Here is a 27858-nt window from a genome sequence, read left to right as displayed (position 1 = left end):
ATGCACTATATTCTCAAGTCTGTAGAAGGACTATTATATTAGTATCATTCAGGTTGAATAAAAAGGATTTTATTTAATATTTACCCTTTTTTAAATAAATACTTGTTGTGTTACTGTTTTTATTCATTTCAAATGTTGGAATTAGGAAATAATCTGCCATGGCATAAAAATGCCTCCACCATCCTCTTGTCTTATAATAAAATAAATGATGGGAGTGAAAACTGCTTTTATTTAAAATTGCTTTTATATATAGTTTGCAATTTGGCCAACCAAGCAAGCCTGTGCCACAGGTTGAAGAACAGTTAGAGTGTACATTTAATTCAATCCGACAAGAGCTGAGAAACGGGGATCATGAGTTTGAGAAGGCAGTCAAGCATTTCGTCTCAAACTATAACAAGCTCACTACACACAGTCACCTTGTCAGTGCTCTGCATATTTTTGGTAAGTACAGTGGGGCATCATTAGCATCGAGGTGTAAGGTCAAGGCAAGGGGACTTCAAACATCTAGCAAAATTGGAGTGCAGCCCACATCTGTTGCTAGGCGTAAGATGCCACTGGGTGGGAGGAGGCGTTTGACTGTTGGAAGACCATCAAAGGCTGCATTCACCACCAAGCATGGCTATCACTCGGCAAAAGCCACACTTCAAAGTAAATTCTCATAGTACTGCTGTCTCACAGCCCATTTTCGTAATGAACACGTTGAGATTATTTACTGTAGACATTGAATTCTGTAATGAAACAAAAGATACATTAGAAAATAGTAATCGTAATATTTGTATTGTTTTATTTTAACATTTCTCTTTCATAACACTTTGGCCAGGAACATTAATATTATTCTTGTGGTTTACAAAACATCACCTAGTTGTAAGTACACATATTGATAAACATGAAGACATTGCAGACAGTGTGACTTTCTAATACCCCTTTCACACCAAAAGCAAAACTCCGGAGACACCCCGGAGTTGACGTCCCGCTGTTTGGTGTGAAAGGTAAAATCAAGCAACTCCGGAGTTTAAAACTCCGGAGAGCGAACTGCGGGGACACCCCGGTGTTTTGGTGTGAAAGGTACCAACATCAAACTCCGGAGTGTTTCGGGTCAAAAGGTCATCCTCACACGATCACTCATTGCTTTAGTTTTATTTCAAAATCGTCGCTATGTAAACAAACAAAATAGAGGGCGACATTTACAATTTTATTTTATAAACCCCGGTGTTGCTAGGTAAATGGCAATGCCTCCTCCTGGTCTATCAGCTCGTGAAACATGCAAGAGGTTATAATTGGGAATATTATAAAAGGAAAAAGGCGTATTATGATTAAAAAAAGTTTCGGTGCAGCATAGTGCTGAGAATTCATGGTTAATAGCACCTACGCATACATTGATATCGTTAAAATGTTTAACAAGACTGCGTGCGTTTAAGTGAAAGATACTAAATGAATAATCTTGTGTTGAATATTTGTTGTTAAGACTATCGATATATTCATAGGCACAAGATTCAATATTTTCGGACAATAATTGGGGATCGTTGTCATTAATAATTATTAAGTAATAGTGAATGACAGTGTTTGCCAATTGGGCATTTTCATGCGAAATGTATATGACCTGAACATTTCATTTTCACAGTATCATAAAGTCTATACATTTCCTAAATTACATAAAAGTTATACTTTTATGAACAAAAATAATAAAATAACAAAAACAATGACGTGATTTCAACAAAGCACTAATTCGCGTATGTAACGCGAGTTAAAGACGAATAAAGCATTTAAAATATATTCATGACATCTACATATGGGTGACATTTTGTAGCAATAACATTTCAACCATAACTATAGTATGAGAATCAATATGGTCAGTATGGTCAAACTGCCAGAAACTGCAGTAGCGACCATTTTTTGACAAAATTTTCTGTATGCTACAGGGGCACTAAATATTAATTACTTAGAATTGCTGGCTGCTTTTTTCGGCCTTAAAGCATTGTCCCGTGAGAGAAAAGCTAAGCACATAAGGTTGAAGGTTGATAATACCACGGCAGTAGCTTACATAAACAACATGGGCGGCGCAAAATCAATTGCGTGCAATAAAATTTCAAAAGCCATCTGGTCTTGGTGCATTGAGAACAATTTTTGGATAAGTGCAGAATACATCCCAGGTAGAGATAATATAATAGCTGATGCAAAGTCTCGTCAGTTTAAAGATGAGACAGAATGGATGCTTAACAAAGAATTGTTTATAAAAATCACTAAAACATTCGGCGAACTGGATATAGACCTATTCGCTTCTAGGCACAATGCACAGCTTCCGAAATATATATCATGGAAACCGGACCCAGATTCAATTGGTATCGATGCATTTCTACAAAATTGGTCCTCTGCCAAGCTCTATGCTTTTCCGCCGTTCTGCCTTATAGGTAGATGTTTGCAAAAAATATTGACAGATAATGCCATAGTTATCATGGTGGTCCCAAACTGGCCAACACAGTATTGGTATCCTAAATTACTATCAATGATGGTTGGGCAACCACTGAGGTTTAAGAATACCAAACATGCCTTAACATGGTTCAGATGATTGTCATCCCCTTTATAACAGACTTAACCTTTTTGCCTGCAGGCTATCAGGGCGGAACTCTACAACAAAGGAATAAGCAATACTGCAGCAGACGTCATTCTGCAATCCTGGAGACGGTCAACGTGGAAGCAATATAACTCACAGCTAACAAAATTTATAGACTTTTGTGAAATCAGAGGAATCACATGGCAACAGCTAAACACCGGTCACGTCCTCAATTTCTTGATAAAGCTGAAGGACGAGGGCTTAGGCTATAGTACTATCAGTACGGCGAAAAGCGCAATTGTAAACTTTCTCGAAATCTTAGATATAAACATGAAGGAGTCTATTGAACTGAAACGATTTATGAAAGGGTTATTCAATTTTAACCCACCGACTCCAAAATATGCACAAATTTGGGATGTTCGCTTAGTTACAGACTATCTGAGGCGAACAATTAACGACGATACATTATTGCTTAAAGAATTTACCATAAAAGTAGCATTGTTATTAGCATTATTGTCCTCAAGTAGGCTTCAAACCTTATATAATTTCAAATTTTCAAATATGAATATCGAGATTGAAGCAATCACCTTTTACATTTGTACATTACTAAAAACTAGCAGACCAAACAATACAGGTCAACTGGTGGTTTTCCACAAAAGTGAAGACCCTGCCCTATGTCCGGTCAGAACAATTCTAAAGTACAGGGAAAAAACTAGTAATTTAAGGGAAAATAAGGACAGATTTTTTATATGTCATAAGAAACCGTATGCCGAGGCATCAAAAGACACAATTGCTCGATGGATAAGGACAGGTTTATCAGAAGCAGGAGTAGATACAACAAAATTTAAAGCCCATTCGGTCCGAGCGGCTGCATCTTCATCAGCAAAATTAAGGAATGTCCCGGTTGACTTAATAATGAAAACAGCTGGGTGGAGAAACGAACATACACTAAACAGATATTATAATAAGCCTATAAAATTTGTAGAAAATCCGTCATTTCAACAGGCACTGTTGAGAAAAGTTGATTCATCAACTCATTAATATTGGTTGTGTTTGTTGTTGGCTACTACAAATAGCCCCTGTTTGCATTTTGAACCAGTTTAATATTGTTGTTTAGTTTTCTAATTGATGTTTTTAGGGTGAGAATCCTAAAACGTTGGACTATTGATTATAAGCAAAATAAATGCTTTATTATTAAAGTTGTTTTATTGAAACTAACATTTCCGTCAATTATTTGGTTTACAGTTCAAACATGTTTCCAGAGTTGGCTTTAAACATCTCAGTTTACAGCGAACGTAAATGAAATAAAATAGGAAGATTAAACGAGACTTACCTGTAAGTTGAAGTTTGATCACTATTTTATGTAGTCACTTCACCGAAAACTGACTGTTCAGTGTATTATTTGTGTTGTGTAAATAAATTGCTGATTACAAAAATTACATAATTAATTAGGCCTAGGGCCTACAAATAATACTAATTATGGATTTCCATTCTGAATCTTTATTAAATATTTGTAGATTTGTGGAATAAAATTCAAAATTTCTAGATAAAAATGTTCATCCATCATATGTTTGTCATACTTGTCAATCAGCTGCATACAAACAAACGACATTAATTACACCTTACATCTGGAGACAACACGATGATTTACCGTGCACAGCTTGTTATCTTTATGAAAATCAACAGAAACAAGGTCACAGGATAAAATTCAATAAAACAACTTTCATGCAAGATTTAAAATTCAATTCATTAACTGAGCAATTCACCCTTTATGTCTGAAGTATAACGAGTGCAGTCAGCATAAATGCACAACAGAGGCTGAGCAACGGTATAATGCTGTAACCAATGCAATTAAGTGAGTTATTTTTTTTAGAAAGCCAACATTTTTCACAAAACCACTGTACCAAAGTACAGAGATTTTATTGAATAATGGGCAAATCAAATTTATTGGAATAAACTAACCACCACACAATATTGTATTAAAACACATTCCCTGAACACGAATAAATACGGTATTAAACTTTGACAATAAATCTTGTAAATATAAAACAATATACTTACAGGGTTCCATGGAAGAATTCATCTTATAAAGCGATGCAGCAAATGCCGAGTATGGATTTGTAATATTTTCTGCCCCTGTTTTGCGGGTGATTAATATTGAGAGGTTGATGTTTTCCTACTTGGACCACCATCATGAGTAAATAACATGCTTATTTTACATTTTGTAACTCCAAATTTATGCAAACAATAAAATAAAAATACAATATTGTATATTTCACTTACAGATTAAACAATCTAAAGTTCTACAACAACGAAGTATGGATCAAATTTGGAGGTGACAAAGGAGGCGGCAGTACGAAATTTGAACTGCAAATTTGCAGTCTAGAGAAACCAAATGCCCTTCGCAACATTATTGTTATTCTAATGTTTGAGGCACCAGATTATACCATCAACATCAGCAGGGTATTTCCGGATGTATGCGAAGAGGTCATGAAACTGAATGGAGGTATGTCTTCAACATTACGAGTTTTTGTCACGGATGTATGGCCTCAATGGACCAAATGGTAAGATACAGTATCTTATTTAATATGCATTTAATGTGAATTATAATTTATTGTATACAAACCTTAATTGTTATTTCAAATCTTTCATTAGGAAGGTACTGCTGTCTCTTTTGCCATCATACCAAACATCAGATATGCAGAGGTGATGTTCCAAAAGACCACAGGTCTATAAAGACATTGAATGAAGACTATCAATTATTTGAAGATCATGGAATGGTAAACAACAAGGAGGTATCCAGGAGTGTAATCAGAAAAACAATGGTGCCTATTGACATCGACCATGTAGGAAATATATATATTTTGGTTAAATATTGTTTTCATAGTTATGCACTTATCAATTGTGTGACTTACCATATGACCCCCGGTAGAAGTGCATCATTTGTCCAATGTGCATCCTTTCTACCACAACGCCATGATGATGCTGCTCACCAATTTGTATCATAATACAGTCCGACACTTGTACAAGTACTAAAATAATAAAGTAATAGTACTAATATAAAATCTTGAGGTTACATTTGAAAATGTGTTATTATTGCAGGTATCTGTACCAAGCCTCCATATTTCTTTGGGAGTCTTTAAGAAATTATATGACCTGGAGGATGGAGGTGTCAACAATTTCGACAAAATTATTGTAGAGCAGGCTGCAACAAATTCAGCATTGATGAAGCACATCTCAGATATGCAAGCACAAATTTCCCACCTAGAAGATGAAATTCCGCTTGTATTTTAAACTGCAAATCAGAAGCATCCGCATCTGATTCTGTAAAGACACAAATTATGAGTATTGCTGAAAAGCAACAAGAAATCAAAGATATGGTATGTTAAGTACAAATAGTATTACACATACATATACTGTATTCTGAATGCATAATTAATTATTCAAAAGTAGTTTGACAAAGGTTTGAAATACGGCACTGGGCCAATTGTTTGTGCAATGGAGGAAGTTCTCCAACAAAACAAGGTTCCTCGTCAAGCCTATCATGGGAAGGCCTTTGTAGGCAACCATGTACACAAGTGTTGCCAGGTGATTATGTGGGTACGCACATATCGATTGGTGCTTGGCCGCATGGAGCGTCGTGAAAACGAAACATTGGCGTTCGATTCGCCGGACCGGAACCGTGCCGGAACAAGTTCAAGTTCAAAAAACATTTATTTATTCAACAATGGCATTATACAGTATAATAATAATAACAGGTGTAAAAGACCCTTAATACCTATGCATGAACTGCACTGGCTTCCTGTGAAGGAGCGTGTCAACTTCAAGATATTGCTGTTCACATATAAATCTCTTCATGTTTTCACTCCAAAATCCTCTTGTCGCAGTCTTCGTTCCAATTCTCAGAATTGTCTCCTGCTAAAGTGAAGACCATCTCTTATGGTCACCGTGCATTATCTTTATTAAACAATTAATGCAGTTTGGAAGAGAATTCCAAAGCATAGGAGCTGCATAAGATATATAATATATTAATCCCCTTTTTCTCCTTTTCCATGCCACCTACTGTAGTTTGTTTTAGATCTAGTTTAAGTAGGCCAGGAGGCGCCCGAGTCCGGGATGACCGAGCCACAACTGGGCAACGAGGGCGTATCCCCTTACTTCGGTTTGGGTTTTTTTTTGGCATGCTTGGAAAAAATTGAGCCGGGTAAACAGCAGATTTGAATTCAGCACCCCAAAATTACCCTAAAACACATGTTTTTTCGCTTTTAACACGAAATGCCTTCAGCATCTTATTAGAGTGAAAATATGACTATCTGGACAAGTCTAATAGGTACAGTTGATTCTTCCCATTGATTAGTATTGTATTAAAATATTACCTTGGGCTTTTTGTCCTTTGCTTTTTGTTTCTTGTCGTTTCTTCACGGATGCTGGCAGGAGGTGTATTGGGAAATAAATGTGAAGCATAACACCAAGAATTACATGATTGGTGAATTACGATCTCTATTGCCAATGCTTTTAGCATATTTTTGTAATAATTGAAAATAAAAAAAATAGAATCATCCAGAACAATAGTGATTTGTAGGAGGAGGAGTCACTGTAGAGATCTGTACAAAATGTTCATGATGACTTTAGGTGTTGAAGTATATGACGCCACATGTGATTCATCTAAACAGAGTTTTGCAATTCTACTCAAATATAGCCACAGTACACGTAGAACTTCTGAATTAATGAAAGAATACATTTCAGGTCATGAATGTAGAAGGAAAATGCTTATGAGCTTTTTGAATGTGAACCAAGCAGTGTGGTAAAACATTTGTGCTGCGATGTCTGCAAGTGTGCACAGCACTTAGAATCTAAGCAAGTGGGTCAATGCATAACATTTCCAGCAATCTTTCTGGTAAGTATTATAAATTACCAATATTGTATCCAGGTTCGCAAATTTCAGCTCTTGAGAGCGTTACAATGCTACTTGGATATAGGATCCAGTGTAATGCAATGGATGCCGATATGATTTTTTTATTAAATATTATTCGTCAACATATGCCCAAACAACACGCACGGTTGGTAAAACACTTGCAATCCTTGTACTTCTTTAAAAAAAATTTCGACGTTGAAAGGGAAAGTCAAGATAATTAAATTCCATATTTAGTCACTACGTGCCACGACATAAGTTGAAATTAGGTTTATCAATCTTTTGTGTGATAATGACATATATAGGAGTTAGTAAAGAAACACAGGGCACTCTTTAGGTATATACGTATTCTTATGTGATTGGATAATGCGCAATTTCAACGGTATGCGCAATTTGTAATAGAGCTAGGATTTCCTTGTGCAATTTGAATTAAAATATTCAATATAAATATAGGGTGTAGACTAGTTTTTAAGTTAAATATTTAAGGAATATATTTGATTTGATATACTTGATTTCCGGCCAATTAATCCATACTTTCAAAGTGATTATAATTTTCTTTTTGCAGATCCTAAAGTTGTAGAGGTGTTAAAAATGATGATGATGGAAGTATGTATAAGGAACTATTGAAACCTGGTGGCTATTGCACCAATATCAATAACCTTACAATGGTTTGGCATATCGATGGGGAACAAGTCTGGGATAGCTCCAGAGTGTCGATTTGGCCAATCCAAGGATATATTAATGAGCTCCCCCCTAAGATGCGGTATGTACAAATCCACATTTTCAATTTGTTTAATTACATTACATAGTACATTACAAATTTGATTTTATATAAATTAACTTATACAGTACATAGGCTAATTAAATTTCGTGGGGGAAGCTTTAAGAGTTAAGCCGCCGATCATTTGATGCTTTTATTTATGATACGTAAATCTATCGATAATACGGCTGGACCGAATTTGGTAGCCAGAACCAGTCCAACGAACTAGCTTGGTGCGAAAGATCTACCCCAGGCCTAAATTCACAGCAATTCTGTTTTTAATAAACAATAAACGGGGGTTCTGCTCACATTTTTTCCAGTTCGAAACGTCCCAAACAAGCATAATATTTTAATGTATTATTAGTTTTCAATAAAAGTGTATTAGGCTCAATACATAAGTCGGGGGAAAAAATAACGTTAATGAACGATAGGCATACAAAATGTCGTATTTCAATTTATTTTCTGTTTCGCACATGCCGCCAATTTCTTTAATATGGAAATAGCAAACGACACAGAAATGTTAATTTTTTTTTAAACTACAATATTGAAAATAAAATTAAGTTATAGAAACATAATTTCGCACATGTTTTTGGTGAAGTTTAAGCACAATTATCTACATCGGCCTATACTGATAACATCACATTGTCAAATGGTGTATTTTAGTTAACCATTAAAAACAGACTTACAAGAAAATGTCCCCTTAAAATGGATGTCCCTGATAATGTTTGTCACAGAGGAGGGGTACTACCTGAACTGGATTTGAAATTGATTTGAAACAAATTCAATAAAAAAAAATACAGTATAAAGCGTAATAAATTAAAGTGAATAATAGTCATAATTGATATGATGAACACTAGAGTAAGGTTTCAGCAAGTATTAAACTTTTTATATCTTTACATTCAAAGAATTAAATGAAGCAGCAAGACAGCAATGCAAGTTAGCCATGATCACAATGTTAATAACCTGGGGAATGATATAAACTGATTATTTGACGATTCGTTAATACTAATTGTCACGTGGCAAATTGTTGTAGTAACAGGCATGTGAGCAATGGGAATTTTGGACATAATGTTGTTTTTAAAAATAACCATTGAACAGAGGGTCGTATGAGAAATATCTATACCGAAAAATTTCAACAGTAATAACAGCTAAATCAAAACGATTTCATCAATATATATTATTTATGTAGATATAATTTTGAAAGCTTTATTAACTAGTTGTTATTAAATTTCAACAGGTTTTGCAAGGAAAGGGTAATCATATTTGGTTTGTGGTGCGGTAAGGGAAAGCCCCTTGTCAGCTCACTGATGTCCACACTCATACCAACGTTTAACCATGTATATGAAAAAGGTACGTCGATATATTTACAAAAAAAATTCATATATTGGTGATTATTGGTTTTCTAATGCTGTACATACTTATATGGTGATACACACTACAGATACATAAAAACCCTAAAATAGACCATTTTTTGTGTGAAACCGGAAATTGCCCAGATTGTTGGATAGGCTACATAAAACAAATTGTAATGGAATTTATGTGTATTATAAATGTCTTACAATTTTGAAGGTCTATAATATATCGCTATGAACTACAGTATGAATGTAATGTATAGGTAAATTATCTTTGTAAATTCTATATCTTGTATTGTAGGCGTGCTGGTGACAAATCAACCCATTCGCATTAAATTGTTGGCAGCACAACAATGGATTTGCCAGCCATGAGCATGGTCAAAAACATGGCACAACTCAATGGGAAGTATGGGTGTGGTCGATGTGAAGCGGAGGGGCAAGTGGTTAAAAAGGGAAAGGGGCACGTAACGGCATATGTGCGTGAATCAGAACCGCCGATGAAACGCTCTAAAGAGCGAATGGAAGAGCAGGCCAAAGAGGCATTAACTGGAAACAACAAGGAACCAGTAAGTTAATTGTAGTTCAGTTTATCTTAAAAGTTCACCTATTTTTTAATGTATAAATCCTTTTATCTATGTATTTATCTATCTAAAAGGTCATCAATATCACTAATTTTCAAATGTTTAAAATATCTCTCACATAACATAATAAAAACTGGCCATCCATAGTAAGCTTTTCAGCGTGACGTCATGAATGTACAATTTTGTTAGATATAAATAACAATAACAATTAGACTTGCCCCAAGTCTCTGTAGTTATTTCGAGGCTTGTCGATGTTTTTCTGACCGATCATAAGTGAAACACCATATGTGCCAGCCAAAATATTTATCTTTTTACTAATATTAAGTCAAAGCTCCGTCTGGAAGCCAAACTATATATATACAGTATACGCGTTCTCCAATCGGCAATTTAATGCAATTCTTGAATGATGACCCCAATTTGTTAAGCTTGGTGGGTCCCATTTCACATATGCTACACTGTATTTATGTATATAATTATAATATATACAGTGGCCTACACAATTCAGCGCTATTTATTATTATATGGTATTCGTCAGACCAGGAAAGAGTGAAATTATTCCTCTCTTCCCTGGTCAGACAAATTAAAATTTAGAATTTTAGAAATAAAACCATGTTTTCTGTGTTTACAGGTTAAAGGGATCAAAGGTCCATCGGTCCTTTCGTTTAGTCACGGTGTAGACCCATCAACACATGTGCACGTAGATTATCTGCATGGTTATTTTATTTACAGTACTTGAAGAAACTGTAATTCAATTAAAGTGAATATTAAAAATGGCCTGTAAAAAGGATGATTTTATAAATCTTTATTTTTCATGACTTAAGACGTTATTAGAAGCTATCAGGGCGTGTGTGGTCAGTCGGGTTTAGTCAGGCGCATCAGGCCTACTAATTGTAGAAAATATTTATCTCTTTTTGTTAGTAACCAATATTCAATATTATAGTAAACCGTCTAAAAAAATACGGTACAAAAATATTAACATTATATTTTGATTAGAAGTTGGCCCAACTCACGGGCGTCAATCTCTGGGTCATGCTACATACGAGGCGCCGAGGCGGCGGTATCCTCCCTTTGTAAGAATCGGCAAAGCCCTCTTTCACTTTTGTTGGGTTGTTTACAAATAAAGCCTGCCTTATCACGCCCGTTTATACAACAGAATTACAAAGCTTCACGAATGCATTTTGGTAATTTTTTTTTACGCCACCGCTTGGCCTGTATGTGCATGGAGTACTTTTGCAGTTGGCGTATATTTTCCATTTTACAATTTATTTTTGAGTTTGTATTTCCGTTCATTGTGCTTGTATTATGGTTGTGTAGTATTCAAAGGAATACTACCTGACAATTACTACACACATTTTGCAATGTTCGCCACCGCATTGCATATTTGTTTGCGGGAGGAAATAACACCGAATGAACTAAAATCTGCAAAGACGTTATTTCGTACATTCTACCAGCTTTACAAGACCTACTATGGTAAGTTTGTTTATTGATTATTGAACAAAACAAGAGAAAAAGAAATTTAACATTTTAAACTAGATTCTTTGACGAGTTTGGGTTACCCGCGCAAACGCAACATGCACATATGTCGTTAAAATATGAACGCCGGCAATTATTATGCCATCCTATGAGTATGACATGAATTAAATATGTTTACAGTGCTGACAGCATATTACAGTATTTACAGAACACACTGTATATGTTATATACAGCGTAGCATAAATGAAATTACGAGACCCATCTTTTAAATCAAATTTCTAACATGGTAACGTCATCAAATTGACATATAAAGAAAACTATTTTTGAAGATAAGTATCTAAATAATTACATTAATAAAAATTTTAAGAATCTTGGGCACGTAAAACTGAGATGCGCTCTATTTCAAAGGCGATGAGCTTTTACGAAAGAGATACAACTCCTGTTGTTAAATAAGTAATTAAGTAATTAAGTAATTTCAAGGTTGCATACTGGGGCACATTAATATATATGAACCTACTGCAATAATTTGGTTCATTTTTAAACCGTTACAAATTTTAAAACTAAGTGGATTCTAATAACATAAAATGAATAACATAAAATGCTATTTCAATTGATGCACCCACTTTTGATCAATTGTGAAAGGCTAAATAAATAAATGGTCCATAACCATTCAACGAAAATACCAATCCCTAATTTGTTTAGTGTTCCAGGCCATATTTAATGCGGTAAACAATTGCCACAGGACAACTCCACGCCAATGCCCAGTCAACCTTCGGTTTTACAGAAATCACAAGCAAAAGAAACTACAGTCACAGCATACTCTATGCAGTGCGCCATAGAGGCGGTTAAACTATGTGTACGACACAAGTTTGCTATGATGTCGCCAATGTATACGGACACAATATCGGCACAATGTTGTTGGGCTAACAATAACAGCAAACGAAAACATGTTCACAAGTTCAACAAAAAACCTTCCTCAACCACAAAAAACATAGCATGGTCATAGCAACAAAATAGCCAAAAAATCTGTATGCCTCAAACACAGGGAAAAGCAAAGGCCAATCCTGCACCACTCTCGCTACAGAGGTTCACATGCTCTTTGATGATCCAAATAGACAAAGAGTCATAACCACAGTGATGAGGCTAGAGTTGTGTTCATCTAGAATTGTAAAATGTGTATGTATGTATTTACTGTAAGACAAAATTCTTGTTCACATACAGGTTTAAAAAATAATGATGAAGGAAAATTACCCTAAAGGAAATCATTGTGAGGTTGAATGGAGTATTCCAAAAAAGAATTTGCAATATTTTAGAAAAATGAAATAAAAGATTCGGCTTTTTCTTTGTCATTTATTTTGTATATTCACATTGACCATTTATTATTTTAGTTGGGAACAAATTTTTTTTTTTTACATTTACCAAATACAAATATTTTTTCCAATGTGAAGGTGATGACGAGGAATATATCTAGCATACAGCTTTTGCCTAGTTTTGATTGACTTGGCTATACCTTCAGTTATCCAAAGTGATTTGAGCTTGTTTGCTCGAGTAAGAATATTTAGCAGTGGAAAATGTCTATTTTTAATAACATACTTAATGATTGTAACAATCACTTTGTTCAAGCATATTTTGTTCATTTGCAATTTTGTTTTCTTAAAGGCCAAGAAATTTGCACTATAAATTTGCGTAACATATGCGCACATCTTGTTGACTGTGTAAGGAATGCAGTCCCTTTTTGGGCATTTGGTTGTTTTGCATTCGAGAGCAGGTAAGATAGTGGAGAAACATACATATTATTCCAACCCATACAAAATTGAATTAAAGCAATCTACTCATTACCTTCTAAATTGCAATCATCATATAACAATGGTATTACAATCAGCTATTCTACTGTTATTATATTTCATTTCTTTTAAATCTAGATCATTTTGGAATGAAACGTGTCCATGACGAATCTACCGACACTGCAATGGCAACCACGTATTTAAATTGCAAGTCTCTGTATTCAGCAGATTGCCATAGACTAAAAAAACGAATCGCCAACGTTGTTCAATATCTCGAACAAGGAATAACAAAATTTGCAAGAATTAACTATTTTCTAGATGCAGATGGCACAAACCTATGGGCAACAGCAGCAGGTATTGACAATAATACAGGAAACTGTGCAAAGAAAATCAGATTTGAAAGGTAGAAATTTGAACATCTATACATTATGTGAACATAATAATTAACAATTTATGTCAGTTTCCTAACAAATTACATGAAAGCAATAGGTACAGTTGATTCTTCCCACTGATTAGTATTGTATTAATAATAGTTAAAACAAAAAAACATTACTACTTTTCTAAAAAAAATAGCCTGCATGCATGAATAGCATGACTAGTTGCTGTCTTTGTTGCTGATTCATTAGCTCTGTGAAATGGTTGTTGTGGAATAGTGGACTGCGAAGTCTGGATTTTGGTGACTTGACACATGATTTCTGACTATGTTACATTGAGGCTGTCATACGCATGGATTCTGAGGCTGTTCTTGTGATTCTTGTGGCAACCTCGAAGAAGTCCAAATTACAAAAGAGATTTGATGGTATTTGTTTTAATTAATTTTAACTAAAGTGCTCCTGACATTCTAGAACAAGTTAAATCGGGTTGTACATGTTACTGTAACTTTAAGTAACCTGTAGATGTGACACAAGAATAATGTTAAAATTACTATTACCTTGGGCTTTTTGTCCTTTGCTTTTTGTTTCTTGTCGTTTCTTCACAGATGCTGGCAGAAGGTGTATTGGGAAATAAAGAATTATTGGTTGGTGAATTAATGATTGGTAAATTACGATCTCTATTGCCAATGCTTTTAGCATATTTTTGCAATAATTGAAAATTTAAAAAATAGAATCATCCAGAACAATTGTGTTTTGTAGGAGGAGGAGGAGTCACTGTAGAGATCTGTACAAAATGTTCATGATGACTTTAGGTGTTGAAGTATATGACGCCACATGTGATTCATCTAAACAGAGTTTTGCAATTCTACTCAAATATAGCCACAGTAAACGTAGAACTTTCTGAATTAATGAAAGAATACATTTCAGGTCATGAATGTAGAAGGAAAATGCTTATGAGCTTTTTGAATGTGAACCAAGCAGTGTGGTAAAACATTTGTGCTGCGATGCCTGCAAGTGTGCACAGCACTTAGAATCTATGCAAGTGGGTCAATGCATAACATTTCCAGCAATCTTTCTGGTAAGTATTAATACTTCCCAATATTGTTCATATTGGTTGTAGAAATCATGACCATAAATATAAGAGAAAATCCTTCGTGCAAAGGTTTTACTCTTCCAAAAAAAATGTTGTAAAGTTGGCATAATTGGCTGATGACACTATCATTTTTAGTCAAGACGAAATAAGTCTTTACTCTTTCATTGATGAAATTGGAGCTTTTTCTAATATTTCTGGTTTAAAGTTCCTATCACAAAGCTTACGCTCGCTGATTACCGAGACGACACATGATAATATATTGTATATTTACGCTGGGTTGCATCTGTTCATTTATCTGTTTTAAATCGGAATCTACCTTTAGCAGTAGTAAGGAAGATTAAAAAGAAAAGAAACGCTCATTTTTTCTATTGGAAAATTATTGGCCAAGAGAAGAAAACACAAAGGAATTTTTCACCATATCGAAAATGCTTGCTATTCTGTTTGATTACCTTCCATATTCGTAATCTACGGAAAATTCTGGTCTAGAAAAGTTAGATGGTAATTTGTCCCCTTTCGGGTGGTGATATCCCCCTGCTGCTACCGGACTACCAGAGGTCAGAAAGAAAAATGCTTGACAGATGGGGATGAATATTCCATTTGAAGACGATTTCAAAGAAAAAGAGCGTACCCAATGCTACAATTTCAGATGTGGTTGTAAAGGTAGATGTTCTGAAGCAATTGGTGTTGACCGGTTTTTTGCAAGCAAGACTTGATATGCTGGCTTTCAATAATGGTAAATTTATGATTATTTTGTTAAATATCCAAGTTAATACGAACACCTAAAAACTAAGCCGTCCTAGCTAGAGAATAAAAATTAATCTTTGATAATTCCAATTTGGGCTAAGCATCTTGCGTAGTGTAAGTTTACCTATGGCTATATAGGGCCTATATCTAAAATTTAAAAGGATATGAATGCAGTTAAAATATTTTTCAACCTTTTTTTTAGCTGAAAAGGACCTTATAGTAATGGCTGCAATTCAGGTATACATCAATATGTCTGAGAATACTTCAAAGGCATAGTGGCTGAAACAGAGGTCTTCAAGTATGCCGAAACAGTTTCAGGTTCTAAATATCCAGACATGCGATTCACTCAATTGTGTAGTGCGCTGGCTCGGTTCAACACATGATTCCAGAATTTTCAGGGAGAATAGTCCTGGCGTAGCCTTTGAAAATGCTGAAATGCCAGAAGGATATTTGTTTGGGGAATCTGGGTATGCTTTACGGCCATTTATTTTTTATTTTTATTTTATCATTTAATCCTGTAAATATCCGTGACCAATGTCGTTTGACTGACAAACGACTCGATAGTTATTACTAGGCCTAGCTGTAATTACCGGTAATAACTATAGACAGCAAATGTAGGCAGACGTTCATCGAAACCGAAAAAATAACATTTTGAACTGAAAATTTTCATCCAGAGTTATGCTGCATTCCAAGGCTGAAGCATGGGAAGAGGTTTTGAAGAGTGTAAATGGGGAGGTCAACCGAACAGTCAAAGAGATTTTTAAAAATGGAAAAATCTATTGGCAGATGCCAAAAAAGATCTAAATCGACAGAAAAATTTCAAATATCAAAGAAAGCACTTGAGGATGTCAAAGTTGTATGTAGACCGTGTCATCACTCCATAAAATACAAGTCAGTAAATCACCATAATTGTGTTGCACATGCCAACAAATTGAAAAGAAATCGAGATGTGATCAATGCTGTTGAAGTACTCCATTAGACAGCTTAGAAGATCCTCACATACCTCCGGCAATAATCAAATTCAATGACCAGTTAGTTGTAAAAAGACTACAATTAGAAAGTGGAGAGGCCATCTTGGAACAAACGAAGAGTATGTATTGTATTGACGTCTTGTACAACTCGTCGGCGACAGCACAAATTAACAATAATGTGTTCTAAAAAAACACTAAACAGAAGATGCTACGACATACGTGAATACAGCCAGAGTGTCAGTAAAGACGCTGGCTGTTCATGAGCAGGAAATTGCCATGATAAAATCTACATCAAAGACGACCATTAAAGAAGCGTATAGTACTCCAAAAAACATCATGGTGGACAAGGCACTTGCAATGATGACGGATTCAAACATCGTCTGGAACCAGCTATTAAAGATAAAATATCTTAGAATTTGTAATCTTAGGTCTTTGGTCTTAATATTCGCCTGTGTATATAGGCTGGCCCTATGGCTAACTAATAAGCTTATAGAATCCACTAAACAAACATAATTTACCTATTATTTAGTGAGAATATCCGTTCTTTTGTTTATTCTTGAGAACCAGTAACATGAAATGGACTGAAGAAAATGACATCATTTTGTTTAAAAAAAGTAATGGTTTGTGAACCATTTAGGTTTAGATCAAGAACACAACAACGAGGAACAATATTGAGGGAAATTGCCACAGGAATGAGTAAGCAAATAAACTTTAAAGGCAATCAGAGATAGATGGAATACATTAAAAGCAAAGGGTATCAAGAAACAAAATGAGGAAGGAAAGGCCAGTGGTATTAATCCAGAAGAGACGGAAATTGACAAGGTTGTTGCAGACTTGATAGAAAGAGAGAGAGATGTATAGATTTTGAAGGAAGACGTAAGTGATGAGGTAAAGAAGGTTCTTGACGGGGTTGAAATTAAAAAGCTTGGAGATATTCGCAGAAACAAGGAACAAGGTACAGTAAGTATTTGCAGCGCGATATAGGCAGAAGACATTATGATTTAGACCAAGATGGTCGTGGTTATCAACAAGAAAGTATGATTCCGACCAAAGTGGTTGTAGTTATTTCGGCAAGTCCTCGAACCATAACAATTGGCGTCACGGACAGGATAGGATTGCAAAATCAACATTAACATAAGAAATAAAAATAATTGCTGTGTCACAGATTGTGATAGAAGGAATACTTTGATGTGTGAATCCTTATTTAAGAAGTCATTCTTCTTTTTTGATTATTCTGCTGATACTCAAGATATTTACTCCCCTTATGCCTTTCTTTACACCAATCATTAGGACATTTGTTACAAATTTCTACACTCTCTGATTCGCATTCTGAAAATTCTGTTTCATTATTCGAGTGTACTGCAAAGAAATTGATAGGCCAACTGAAACCGGTATCAAACAAAGTTGATGACCTAACGCTCAAGTAAAACATTGCTTAAACAACATTAAAGTATCGTCAATACAGATCAAGTATAATCGAATCTAACCATGTATATATATACATTTCCTCTATAGTCAAATACAAATTATGTATGTTACATAGTTATACGATAGTTATATAAATTAAAATTACACAGCTATTTGTAACTACTGTACTATCGTTGTCAATCATTACTTTAATCAAAGACCGGCGGTGATGTGTATAAAAAAGATGATGACCATCGATTTCTGATTGATGACCTAATTTAATAATACTAAATAGATAAAATTATCACTTAAAATAAAGTGCCATTTGCTGCCTAAAAGTAGGCGAGGGCCTAGGCCTAGAAAGAATAGGCCGCAGCTAGGCCTAGTAGCTATTACTATCTAGGCCTAGGCTACTAGGCCTAACTAAACTGGTAATCCGTCGTCGTCCCTCTCAGTCGTGTTTCGTAAACTCTCTAATGTGATTGGTTCGTGGCCGGCCGTCGTCGACGTGATCGATGATGAGCAAATAAAAGGGGAAGTCCCTATTCTTCGACGTAGAAAATGAACTTCAAGAAGAAAATGTAAACAGAAACATGTGGACGAATACTTCCGTAAACGAGGCTGTTCTGTTATTTAAAAAGGGGAATTTTAAATATAAAATTAACAAAGTAATTACCTCAATAGTATAATGTTAGCATGTTTAATTTTATTTCTCTTTCGATTATTCTAACCGAAAGTTGCGCTTTAAATTGAATAGCTAAGAAACAGCGTATACTACAACGGCAACCCTGGCCAAAGCGCGTTTCGGCCGCCTACATGGAATGGGTTACGGCCGCTGCATAGCAAATTCAAAGCTTCTTAAATTTCTGCGGTACATTTCTTCCTAACGTACTTGTTTTATATAATAGATTGATAAATATTCCACTTATTAAATAATTTAATAAATCGGTAAAATTAACGTTTCGAAGCAAATATTCCATGATGAGAGGCAACATTTTTCGACATGCCTCGTGTGCGGCGAAGACTAGTTCAGAAAATGGAACAGTCCACTGTGGGGGTTATCCAATCATTAATTAACGCGCTCATACATGCATACCATGCACATTGCCTGGGCGACGGTAATTTAGTAATAGGCGGAAAATGGTAAACACTGATATTTATGGTAGGGATTATTTTTTTCAGTGGTTGGTCTTGTTGGCTTCTTCGCACGAGGTACACGCAAAGTCAAATAAAACGATGTGGTTTATCAAACAGAAATATAAATTAGCTTTAATTCAATACTAAATTAGCCAGATTTTGATAATGAAAAAGACTCAAAAATTCAATTTTTATCGTTAAAATTGACATATGAGGCGGATGTACATAATAATAATAACCGATTTACATATCAAAATAAAGAGTATTTAAAGCCTGATAACATGCAACAAAAATTACTCCACCACCTATTATGGACCTCGTGCGATCGGGTGCGAAAATGGGTAGGTGTTTTCCAAAGTTATTTTTAGCGCGCGGATTTCGGCTCGCCGGCTTTTGTACCTCATTTTTAACTCGCGTTTTCTATTAAAATATTTAATAAACATAGATTAAAAATATATAAAAATAATCCCTTAAACAAGATCTTTCCAGGCATATAATTTTTATTCTCATGGGTACATAAGAAATAGTATATTTTTAACTTCAAAGACACGTCACTTTTTGAAATTTCACGAACGTGTTAAAATCGCGGTAACGAAAATCGGCTTCATTGGGATACCTAATAATAATATAAATGTAAAAGAAGTAAAATAACAAACAAATACATGCATTTTTTATTTAATAAACATTTTTGCGAATTTTTATGGTTTTTAAAATTTGGCTAAAGGATTTTCAATTTGGCTAATGTTTTTCAAAACCTTTCGCCATTTTGGCGAACGAAAATTTGACCTTAGCGCGAGCGTAGCAGGCCATTCCAGCACCAACCTAAAATCACAACATTGCCGCTGCGAGCGAAAGCTCGGAAGTTGTTTTTTTTGGGTGGGGAGGCGGGTGCCTTGATTGCCGGGCTGGCATTCTTAACGTGATCGCGAGGTATTTCGTCCTCCGAAACCTATTAACTTATTGTGCTTACGGTGCATTTGTTAGTTTATTGAAGTTGGTCTATTTATTGATTGAAGTGATATTTTATTGTAATTTTGTTTTAATATTTTGATTGTATGTTCTACCTTTCTAAATGTCTTTTATATTTTTATATTGCATTTTATTGTTCTGAGTGAAACGCTTTTGTTAAACTTCAATCTTTCGTTTGATTGCAATAAAGTTCTATTCGTATTCGTAACATACCGGTAAAGTTAATCACGCAGTATTGTGGCATTTGGATACTTGCTGATTAGCGTATCGACGGGGTAGTCGATATGTACCGGGAGTTGTATTTACAGTATTTTGCTATAGTTGAAGTGTTAGTGTTCGGGAAATATATATTCCCTCGAACTTAATATGATTCCCTCTGAGATGTCAATTCTTATATTTAACTTCTAAGCAGTCAAAATCTGTATAATACTTTATTTTTAAAGTTTATTAAGTGGACATAAACACGTTATTATTTTATTATTATTGTATAATATACATAAACAGTCTAATAAAAATGCATGGACATTATATAATAAAATTCAAAGCATAGAGGCCCATTCAGTAGATGTACAGAATGTAAATGAAATTTAAATGAGAAATTAATATAATCTGGTATTTTGATTTTGCAGATTTGGTAAAATGGCTGAGGGTACTGACAAATTCTTGAAATTGAAATCTGAGTTAAGTAAATACTATAATGGACAAAGATACAGTTGGTTAAAATGCTGCTTGTTCAATATTTTGTGTGTGGAGGACATCACCAATCCAGGATACACATCACATGATCTTTTCAATGAATTACATAACAAAGGTTCTATCTCTTCTGATAAAGTTAGACTTTTATTGGAGATCTCTAAGCTATCAGAATTAAAGGGTGCTGAAGAACTTGTAAAGCAGTATTTGGAAGCAAATTCGCTCAGTACTGATGGAAATGGATTGTCTTCATACAGAATAAAACTGTTCAGGGCATTAAGAGAAGTTGATCCACAAGGGCTCAAAAATGTTATTTCTTACTATGATCTAAGAAACGCTGAAATAACAAATATTTGGGATGCCGTACTTCAACTGAAGAGCATATTACATTCGGAGGATGATAAATTAATTTAGAAAAAATGATAATTATTAACAATAAAAGAATAAGAGTTTAAATATTTATCAATTTTAAGTATTTAGTATACTAGTACTGTATTTAATTCTATTTGCATTGAATTCATATTTAAAAAATGCTTACTACATTTTTTTAAAGGTGCAAAACTTCCTCTTACTGTCAATTCCAACTGTAATCTTGATTTCGTGCATGGATGTGTGGAATATTTGGAGCAACAGTTAACCCAAATTATACCATTCTTCAAGTTAAAAAAATTGGTAATCAAGCATTCAGAAGCAACACTATGTTTCTATCTGTTTACAAATAATCAAGAAGCTTTGAAAAAAATAATGGAAATGCATTTAGATGACAATTTAATCAAGGGTTTAGCAACAATTTTAAAACCAGAAGATCAAGAGAAGTTCTTAAATGACTGGAATACGGAAATTAATGTGAAAGAATACAAAGCATATTTAAAGATGCTAAGAAAGAAAACAGGTACAATTTAATTAAATTACAGAAATTCAATACTTTCATTAGTGAAACAATTGCTAAAAATTGATCAAGTAGATTCAAAGGCAAAGTGGCTGAAACAGAGTAATAGGGAAAGGACAAGATGTTTGTTTTTTGACAGAGGTCGTATGTCGAAACAGTTTCAGGTTCTAAATATCCAGACATGCGATTCACCAATTGTGTAGTGCGCTGGCTCGGTTCAACGCATGATTCCAGAATTTTCAGGGAGAATAGTCTTGGCATAGCCTTTGAAAATGCTGAAATGCCAGAAGGATATTTGTTGGGGCAATCTGGGTATGCTTTACGGCCATTTCTTTTAACACCATTTATAAATCTGATTACTCCTGAAGAACGAAGATATAATCGTTTTCTTCGGCGTAGAGAACGATGGAAGAGGAATTTCACCTTCGAGCTCTTTGATGTATTTGTTGTGGAAGAATTTGTCCTGTTTTATCCCATACTAGCCTAAGTATTTTGTCATCTGAAATTAATCCTGTAAATATCCGTGACTGACAAATGACTCGGTAGTTATTCCTAGACCTAGCTGTAATTACCGGTAATAACGATGGACAGCAAATGTAGGCTGACGTTCATCGAAACCGAAAAAAATAACATTTTTAACTGCAAATTTTCATCCAGAGTTACGCTGCATTCCAAGGCTGAAGGATGGGAAGAGGTTTTGAAGAGTGTAAATGCAGTAAATGGGGAGGTGAACCGAACAGTCAGAGATTTTTTAAAAATGGAAAAATCTATTGGCAGATGCCAAAAAAAATCTAAATCGACAGAAAAATTTCAACTTACTACTTGAAACAAACAATTATTCCACAACCAACTCGTACCTCCACCTGAAACATCAAAGAAGGCACTTGAGGATGTCAAAGTTGTATGTAGACCGTGTCATCACTCCATAAAATACAAGTCAGAAAATCACCATAATTGTGTTGCACATGGCAACAAATTGAAAAGAAATCGAGATGTGATCAATGCTGAGACAGCTTAGAGGATCCCCACATACCTCCGGCAATAATCAAATTCAATGACCAGTTAGTTGTAAAAAGACTATGATTAGAAGGTGGAGAGGCCATTGTTGGAACAAACGTATTGTGTAAAATTACCTCAAATACCTTGACGTCTTGTACAACTCGTCGGCGACACCACAAAGTAACAATAATGTGAATACAGCCAGAGTGTCAGTAAAGACGCTGGCTGTTCATGAGCAGGAAATTGCCATGATAAAATCCACACCAAAAATGACCATTAAAGAATAAGGGTATAAGTACTAAGTAATTGTTGTAAAATCAGACATTGCGAAACAATTTTTACATAATAATATTCATGAATCGTATTGTTGATCGTATGTTTACATGTTTAGAGTAATTAATATTGACAGTTTGCAGTTTACTGAACTATAGGTGACATGATTTACTAATGCATTCAAGGGAATCAACACACAGAAAACACTGAAATAATGGAATCATTACTACCCTATTTAGACTGGTGTTAGGGCCTGTTCGTAGGGGTTGAAAATACCAGCTTATTCCCGATTTCCGTTCGCGTGATCCAATTAACTTTTGCCTCAGGCTACAAAAAATTTGAGGTAAAATGTTCACCAAATTTGCAGGTTATTTCAGCGATAATCCAATTATACTCGGCCTTAGAGGATAATAAATCTCCGATAGAGGCAATGTGTCAAATTTTGACAAACGTTCGCTGCCTAGGCCCGTCATTTCTCCTACGAAGCTCTTCCATACACGCTTCGAGAGCGATCGTCAGCTGGTGCTGTCCTTGTTGGTGTAGACCGCTTAGTAGGCCTAGCTGGTCGGGGAGCCGCTGGTCGGTGGTGTTTCCGTCGTGTAACATTGGGCTCAAATTCTTCGTCAATGAGTAAAATAATGGTCGTCAGGAGAAGGCATATTTCGGCAGGATTATCGGCGTTAAGAGGCATAAGGTTTGTCGCAAGGATAAGCAGTGTAAAAGGTAGCAAGTAATTGTTATTGTAAAGAAAGATCGCGAGTAAAAAATATACAACACGAAACTAGCGTGCGAAAATGGGGTCGTAGGTTGTAAAGACAACTGACCTTAAAACGTAATTTCCGGTTTGTGATTCGTCGATTAAGCATTTAAGCGGTTAAATATTTCAAGTACGAACAACGCTCAATTTATAACCCGAGGCATGGGTGAAATTAAGCGCTTATTTTAACCACCGTACGAACACGACCCAAGTCATTTTAAATTACTAAACAATTTTAACTGGTTTTTTTTTTATTTACACAGTATCAATGGCAGCATTAAAGAAACGTAAGTATCTGTTACTTTTTTTTTTTTCAAAATAAAAGATGAATGAATGAATTAAGTAATCGCCAGTATGGGTTTAGGAAAATCATTAAAACTAGTCTAGCAATACTTGACCTTCTGAGTAACATACATACATCTCTAGAAAAAGGAGAATTTTTGCTCAGTACATTCTTGGATTTATCCAAAGTCTTTGACGTTGTAAATCACGAGATTTTATTATCTAACCTTTCGCATTATGGAGTCGGAGGTACTCCATTAGAATTGTTAAGAAATTATTGAAGTGAACGTGAGCAATATGTTCAACATGTGTGAAAGACACTTTAATGTTGCTAAATAGTGATTTTATTTTTGGTATGCAGGTATTTACAAAGATAAGTGACTTCACGGTGAATATGGAAATTGTAAATGTTTACATCAAAACAGACTCGGGTGCAGCTGAAGCAAAATGCTCTCCTGTAAAGAGACGTTTCAGCGTCTCTGGAGATGTTTATATGTTTAATTTACTTTATTTATGTGTTGTTTCTTTATTAATTAATTTAATTATTAAATTATTTGATTTGTCTTATTTATTTTCTTTATATTTTAATCTATTTATTTAATTTTAATTTATTTTGATCACTTTTTAATATATTTGTTTTTATTTATGTCTTTAACTGACACTATAAAAAGCGGTACCTTGATATTAATTTTTTGTTTTTAAATTCTGTTTATATATTACATACTTTTGTCTTGGGGCATGCTTATGTAAACAACATTATAGTTTTCCCTATTGGCTGTTATTTTAGATAATTTGATATATATATTTTCCAATTGTTTTCTTTTATTTATGTAGGTTGGAAATTTGTTGGAGACTAGTTCATTTAAAAGGAGGAGCATTAGACTAGAAGGAGGTGGAGCAAACGTAGATGTGGTGCTATGGAATGGAGTGCTCAAAGATCTAAGGAAATAGGTTAGGGCGATAAAGTTACCATAACTGCAGTGGTGAAGGAGGCTGACAGGCAAACCAGTACCGAGTCGAGTACAATTGAAGTCAGTGCGAAATTACGTAATTTATTTTATATATGATACCTTGAAATATCTTCGGTGGCCGACATGTTTTTGTTCAAATTCAAAATTTGTTTTTGGCAAGTTGTTCTTGATGCATCTTTTAATTATGCATGTGAAATGGGATCTCTTGTTGTTGGAAAGTTGTTTCCGTTGTGTGTGGATGTGCATGTGACAGTTTAGCTGTAGTACCTATTTCTGTATTTTAGTTTTGTATTGCACATTTATATTGTGCTTTTGGTTAAGTCATCAAAGGCTAGTTAAAGACTACCGAAATCCACCAAAGGTTCCTTTAAAACAAATCAAAACTTTACTAGACTTTTACACTAAATTACAAAACAAAGCTAACGAATCAACTGGAACATTCAAATGTAATAGAAATAGATGTTCGACATGTAATTACGTTTCATGTTCAAACCAAATAGTAGGATCTTCTGGTAATTATGTTATCACAGATCGTATTGCTTTCACCACTAGAAATCTAGTTTATTGTATTTCGTGTACTAAATGTAACATGCTTTATATTGGTAAAACTAAACGCAGGTTACCGTATATTTCGGTGTATAAGACGCACTTTTGACACGCAAACTTGACCTCTAAATTTTGGGTGCATCTTATACACAGGTACCTCACGCACCCTTAAAAAAGGCTAGTTAACAGTGTACAGTAGCTAGCTAGGAGGCCTACCTAGCCTATTAAAAGTAGTGTACTACTCTGCAATGTAGGCCTAGCTAGTTACTCCTGTAATCGCGGTTGATCACCACATTGTGGTAACAAATTGATTGAATTTTTAATTAAGATAAATTGTCATCCTCGACTGTATTAATTAATATATTTACTTTTGAATTTATTTGGTGCTTAAGTGGTCAGTCACAAACTTAATCCTAATGTTAGTGAGAGTGTTCAAATACACTTAATATTCATCCGTAAAGAGTTTTTACATGGTATTGATGTAGTGGTTTCCGCGGGAACAATCACACCAATTCGAAACCACTGAAGATTGTTGTATAAAACAATGCTTAAATATTCATATTGACTGAAATAAATAGACTTTTGTAGTACTGTACCTAATTGATTTGCATTTATGTTTTTGCCGCCACAATTCAACCAAACTCCGATTATCAAAACTTATCCTTATTATTTGACACATAATAAGGCCTACCTAGCCTAGACCTATCTTAATTGTGACCGACAAAAATTCAAATTAATTCTTTTGGGACATAAATTATCCGATCTAGTTTCAGATGTTCTTCCATTGATCAATAATAGGCCAGGTACTACTAACAGACCTACTCTTCCTTGGCCAACTACTACTAGGCCTACAAAGCCTAATACTAATAGGGAAAAGATGTAAGCTATAGGCCGTATTAAAGTTTTTATATTAATTGTTTCAGGTTGCATAAGAAAAAAAAACAAAAAATTACGGAAAAATGATGCCGTGAAGATGCCAGGAAGGCATACCACGCCATGAATGTATTTTCGTTTTAATAATGAAACAAAACAGGTGAATGACTTTTTTTGTAATCTGCGTTCTTTATTCGTTCCTCACCAACATTTTAGTTGAAAACAATTAACAAATTAAATAAAACATGGCAACTAATTTTTTTTGGTAGACTTTATAAATGCATGTAAAGTTGAAGCTTACTAGAAGTAGCATAATTCATTATTGTTTGTGTTTAATCTAATTTCATGCGTTTAGTGGCTTGCTTTAAAAAAATTGAACAAACGTAAAATTTGCAAATGATGAATGTGCCAAGTTATCGCTCCTGACGGGATGATATATCAAAATAATTGATTGTGTTTGTTTCTCTTTTTGAGAATTGTTCACGAGTGACAACCGGAATCTAATTTAGTATACTGTACTGTATACTTATATTATATATTATAGTTTGAAAATATTTAATTTTTTTTAACAGGTGATTGATAACGCAATTGACAGGTTGTCGCAATACTGGAATGGGATGCCATACGATGGACATCCATTTACGTCGCAGCCAATAAAATCTACAATAGACGCTTCACCGTATAAAGATTACGACAAAGTCCATAAATTACTTAAGGGTCCATTGCATCCATTGCGAGAACAGCGCAACGTTCTAGAAGAACTAAAGTTAGCATGTAAACATGTACATTTGTGAAATAAGTTTCAGAAAGTGCACAGATACTGAATGCGAACACTGTACAAACAGTTCAATACAAGCAAAGAAAGTGATGGGTTTTTTGAAGGACGGCTTACCACAACCCCAATTAGACCCACAATTAGAAGGGCATTATACGAGTTTCATGCAACAACAGGCAGGGAACACTATTGTTTAGGATGGGCCAATGGGCGTCGGGCAATGTCCGTCATGTCCCTCGTACACATTTGTGTCGGAAGCCGACAAAAAAAGACACATGTCAATGGTACATAAATAAAGTATACGTAGTACCATAGTAAAATACACTACCTTGTACAGTGCAAAATTTGTAATTAAATCTGATGTTTTTGTTTTAATAAACGCTATACTAAAAGTGAAACTAAATTATTGTGTTTATTTTTTGTGTGTTTTTTAATGACCTTTTAATGTTTTTATATATTATTGTTCTGTTTATTTAACTTGTGAATGTTGATACAATTCAGTTCTTGCTGAAAAATCAAAATATTTTATATAAACCAGAATAAAATAAAATAAATCACACATCGATTGCCGCTTGCCTTAAAAATCCGATAAACAAACACCCGATTTACGCATGTACGTTTACAGACAAAAACCTGTCTGAAAATTTAATTAAAATATAAGCTATCACGCGCTGATAGATGTTGTAAACTCA

General features: G+C 34.6%; 1 protein-coding gene and 1 long non-coding RNA gene across 2 annotated transcripts; both read left to right on the top strand.

Moving 5' to 3' along the window:
- Positions 1 to 351: 351 nt before the first annotated feature.
- LOC140048014 (uncharacterized) lies at positions 352 to 3737 on the top strand. Its single transcript, XM_072093028.1, has 2 exons — positions 352 to 441; positions 2609 to 3737. Exons 1-2 carry the CDS (start codon positions 352 to 354, stop codon positions 3590 to 3592), a joined length of 1074 nt encoding a protein of 357 aa, XP_071949129.1. The 3' UTR covers positions 3593 to 3737.
- Positions 3738 to 22923: 19186 nt separating this feature from the next.
- LOC140047480 (uncharacterized) lies at positions 22924 to 24434 on the top strand. Its single transcript, XR_011844958.1, has 3 exons — positions 22924 to 22978; positions 23983 to 24006; positions 24363 to 24434. It is a non-coding gene; the product is annotated as an uncharacterized lncRNA (long non-coding RNA).
- The last annotated feature ends 3424 nt before the right edge of the window (positions 24435 to 27858 follow it).

The sequence above is a fragment of the Antedon mediterranea genome, chromosome 4, assembly GCF_964355755.1.
Source record: "Antedon mediterranea chromosome 4, ecAntMedi1.1, whole genome shotgun sequence".
NCBI lineage: Eukaryota > Metazoa > Echinodermata > Crinoidea > Comatulida > Antedonidae > Antedon > Antedon mediterranea.
Note: the sequence above shows the minus strand (reverse complement) of the source record. Positions and strands in the feature narration are given on the sequence as shown.

Bases quoted from the DNA above. Each gene is read 5' to 3' on its own strand.
- LOC140048014 (XM_072093028.1), top strand. From the start codon at position 352: ATGAGTTTGAGAAGGCAGTCAAGCATTTCGTCTCAAACTATAACAAGC. The intron at 442-2,608 runs GTAAGTACAGTG...TTTTGCCTGCAG, and splicing joins CAGTGCTCTGCATATTTTTG to GCTATCAGGGCGGAACTCTA.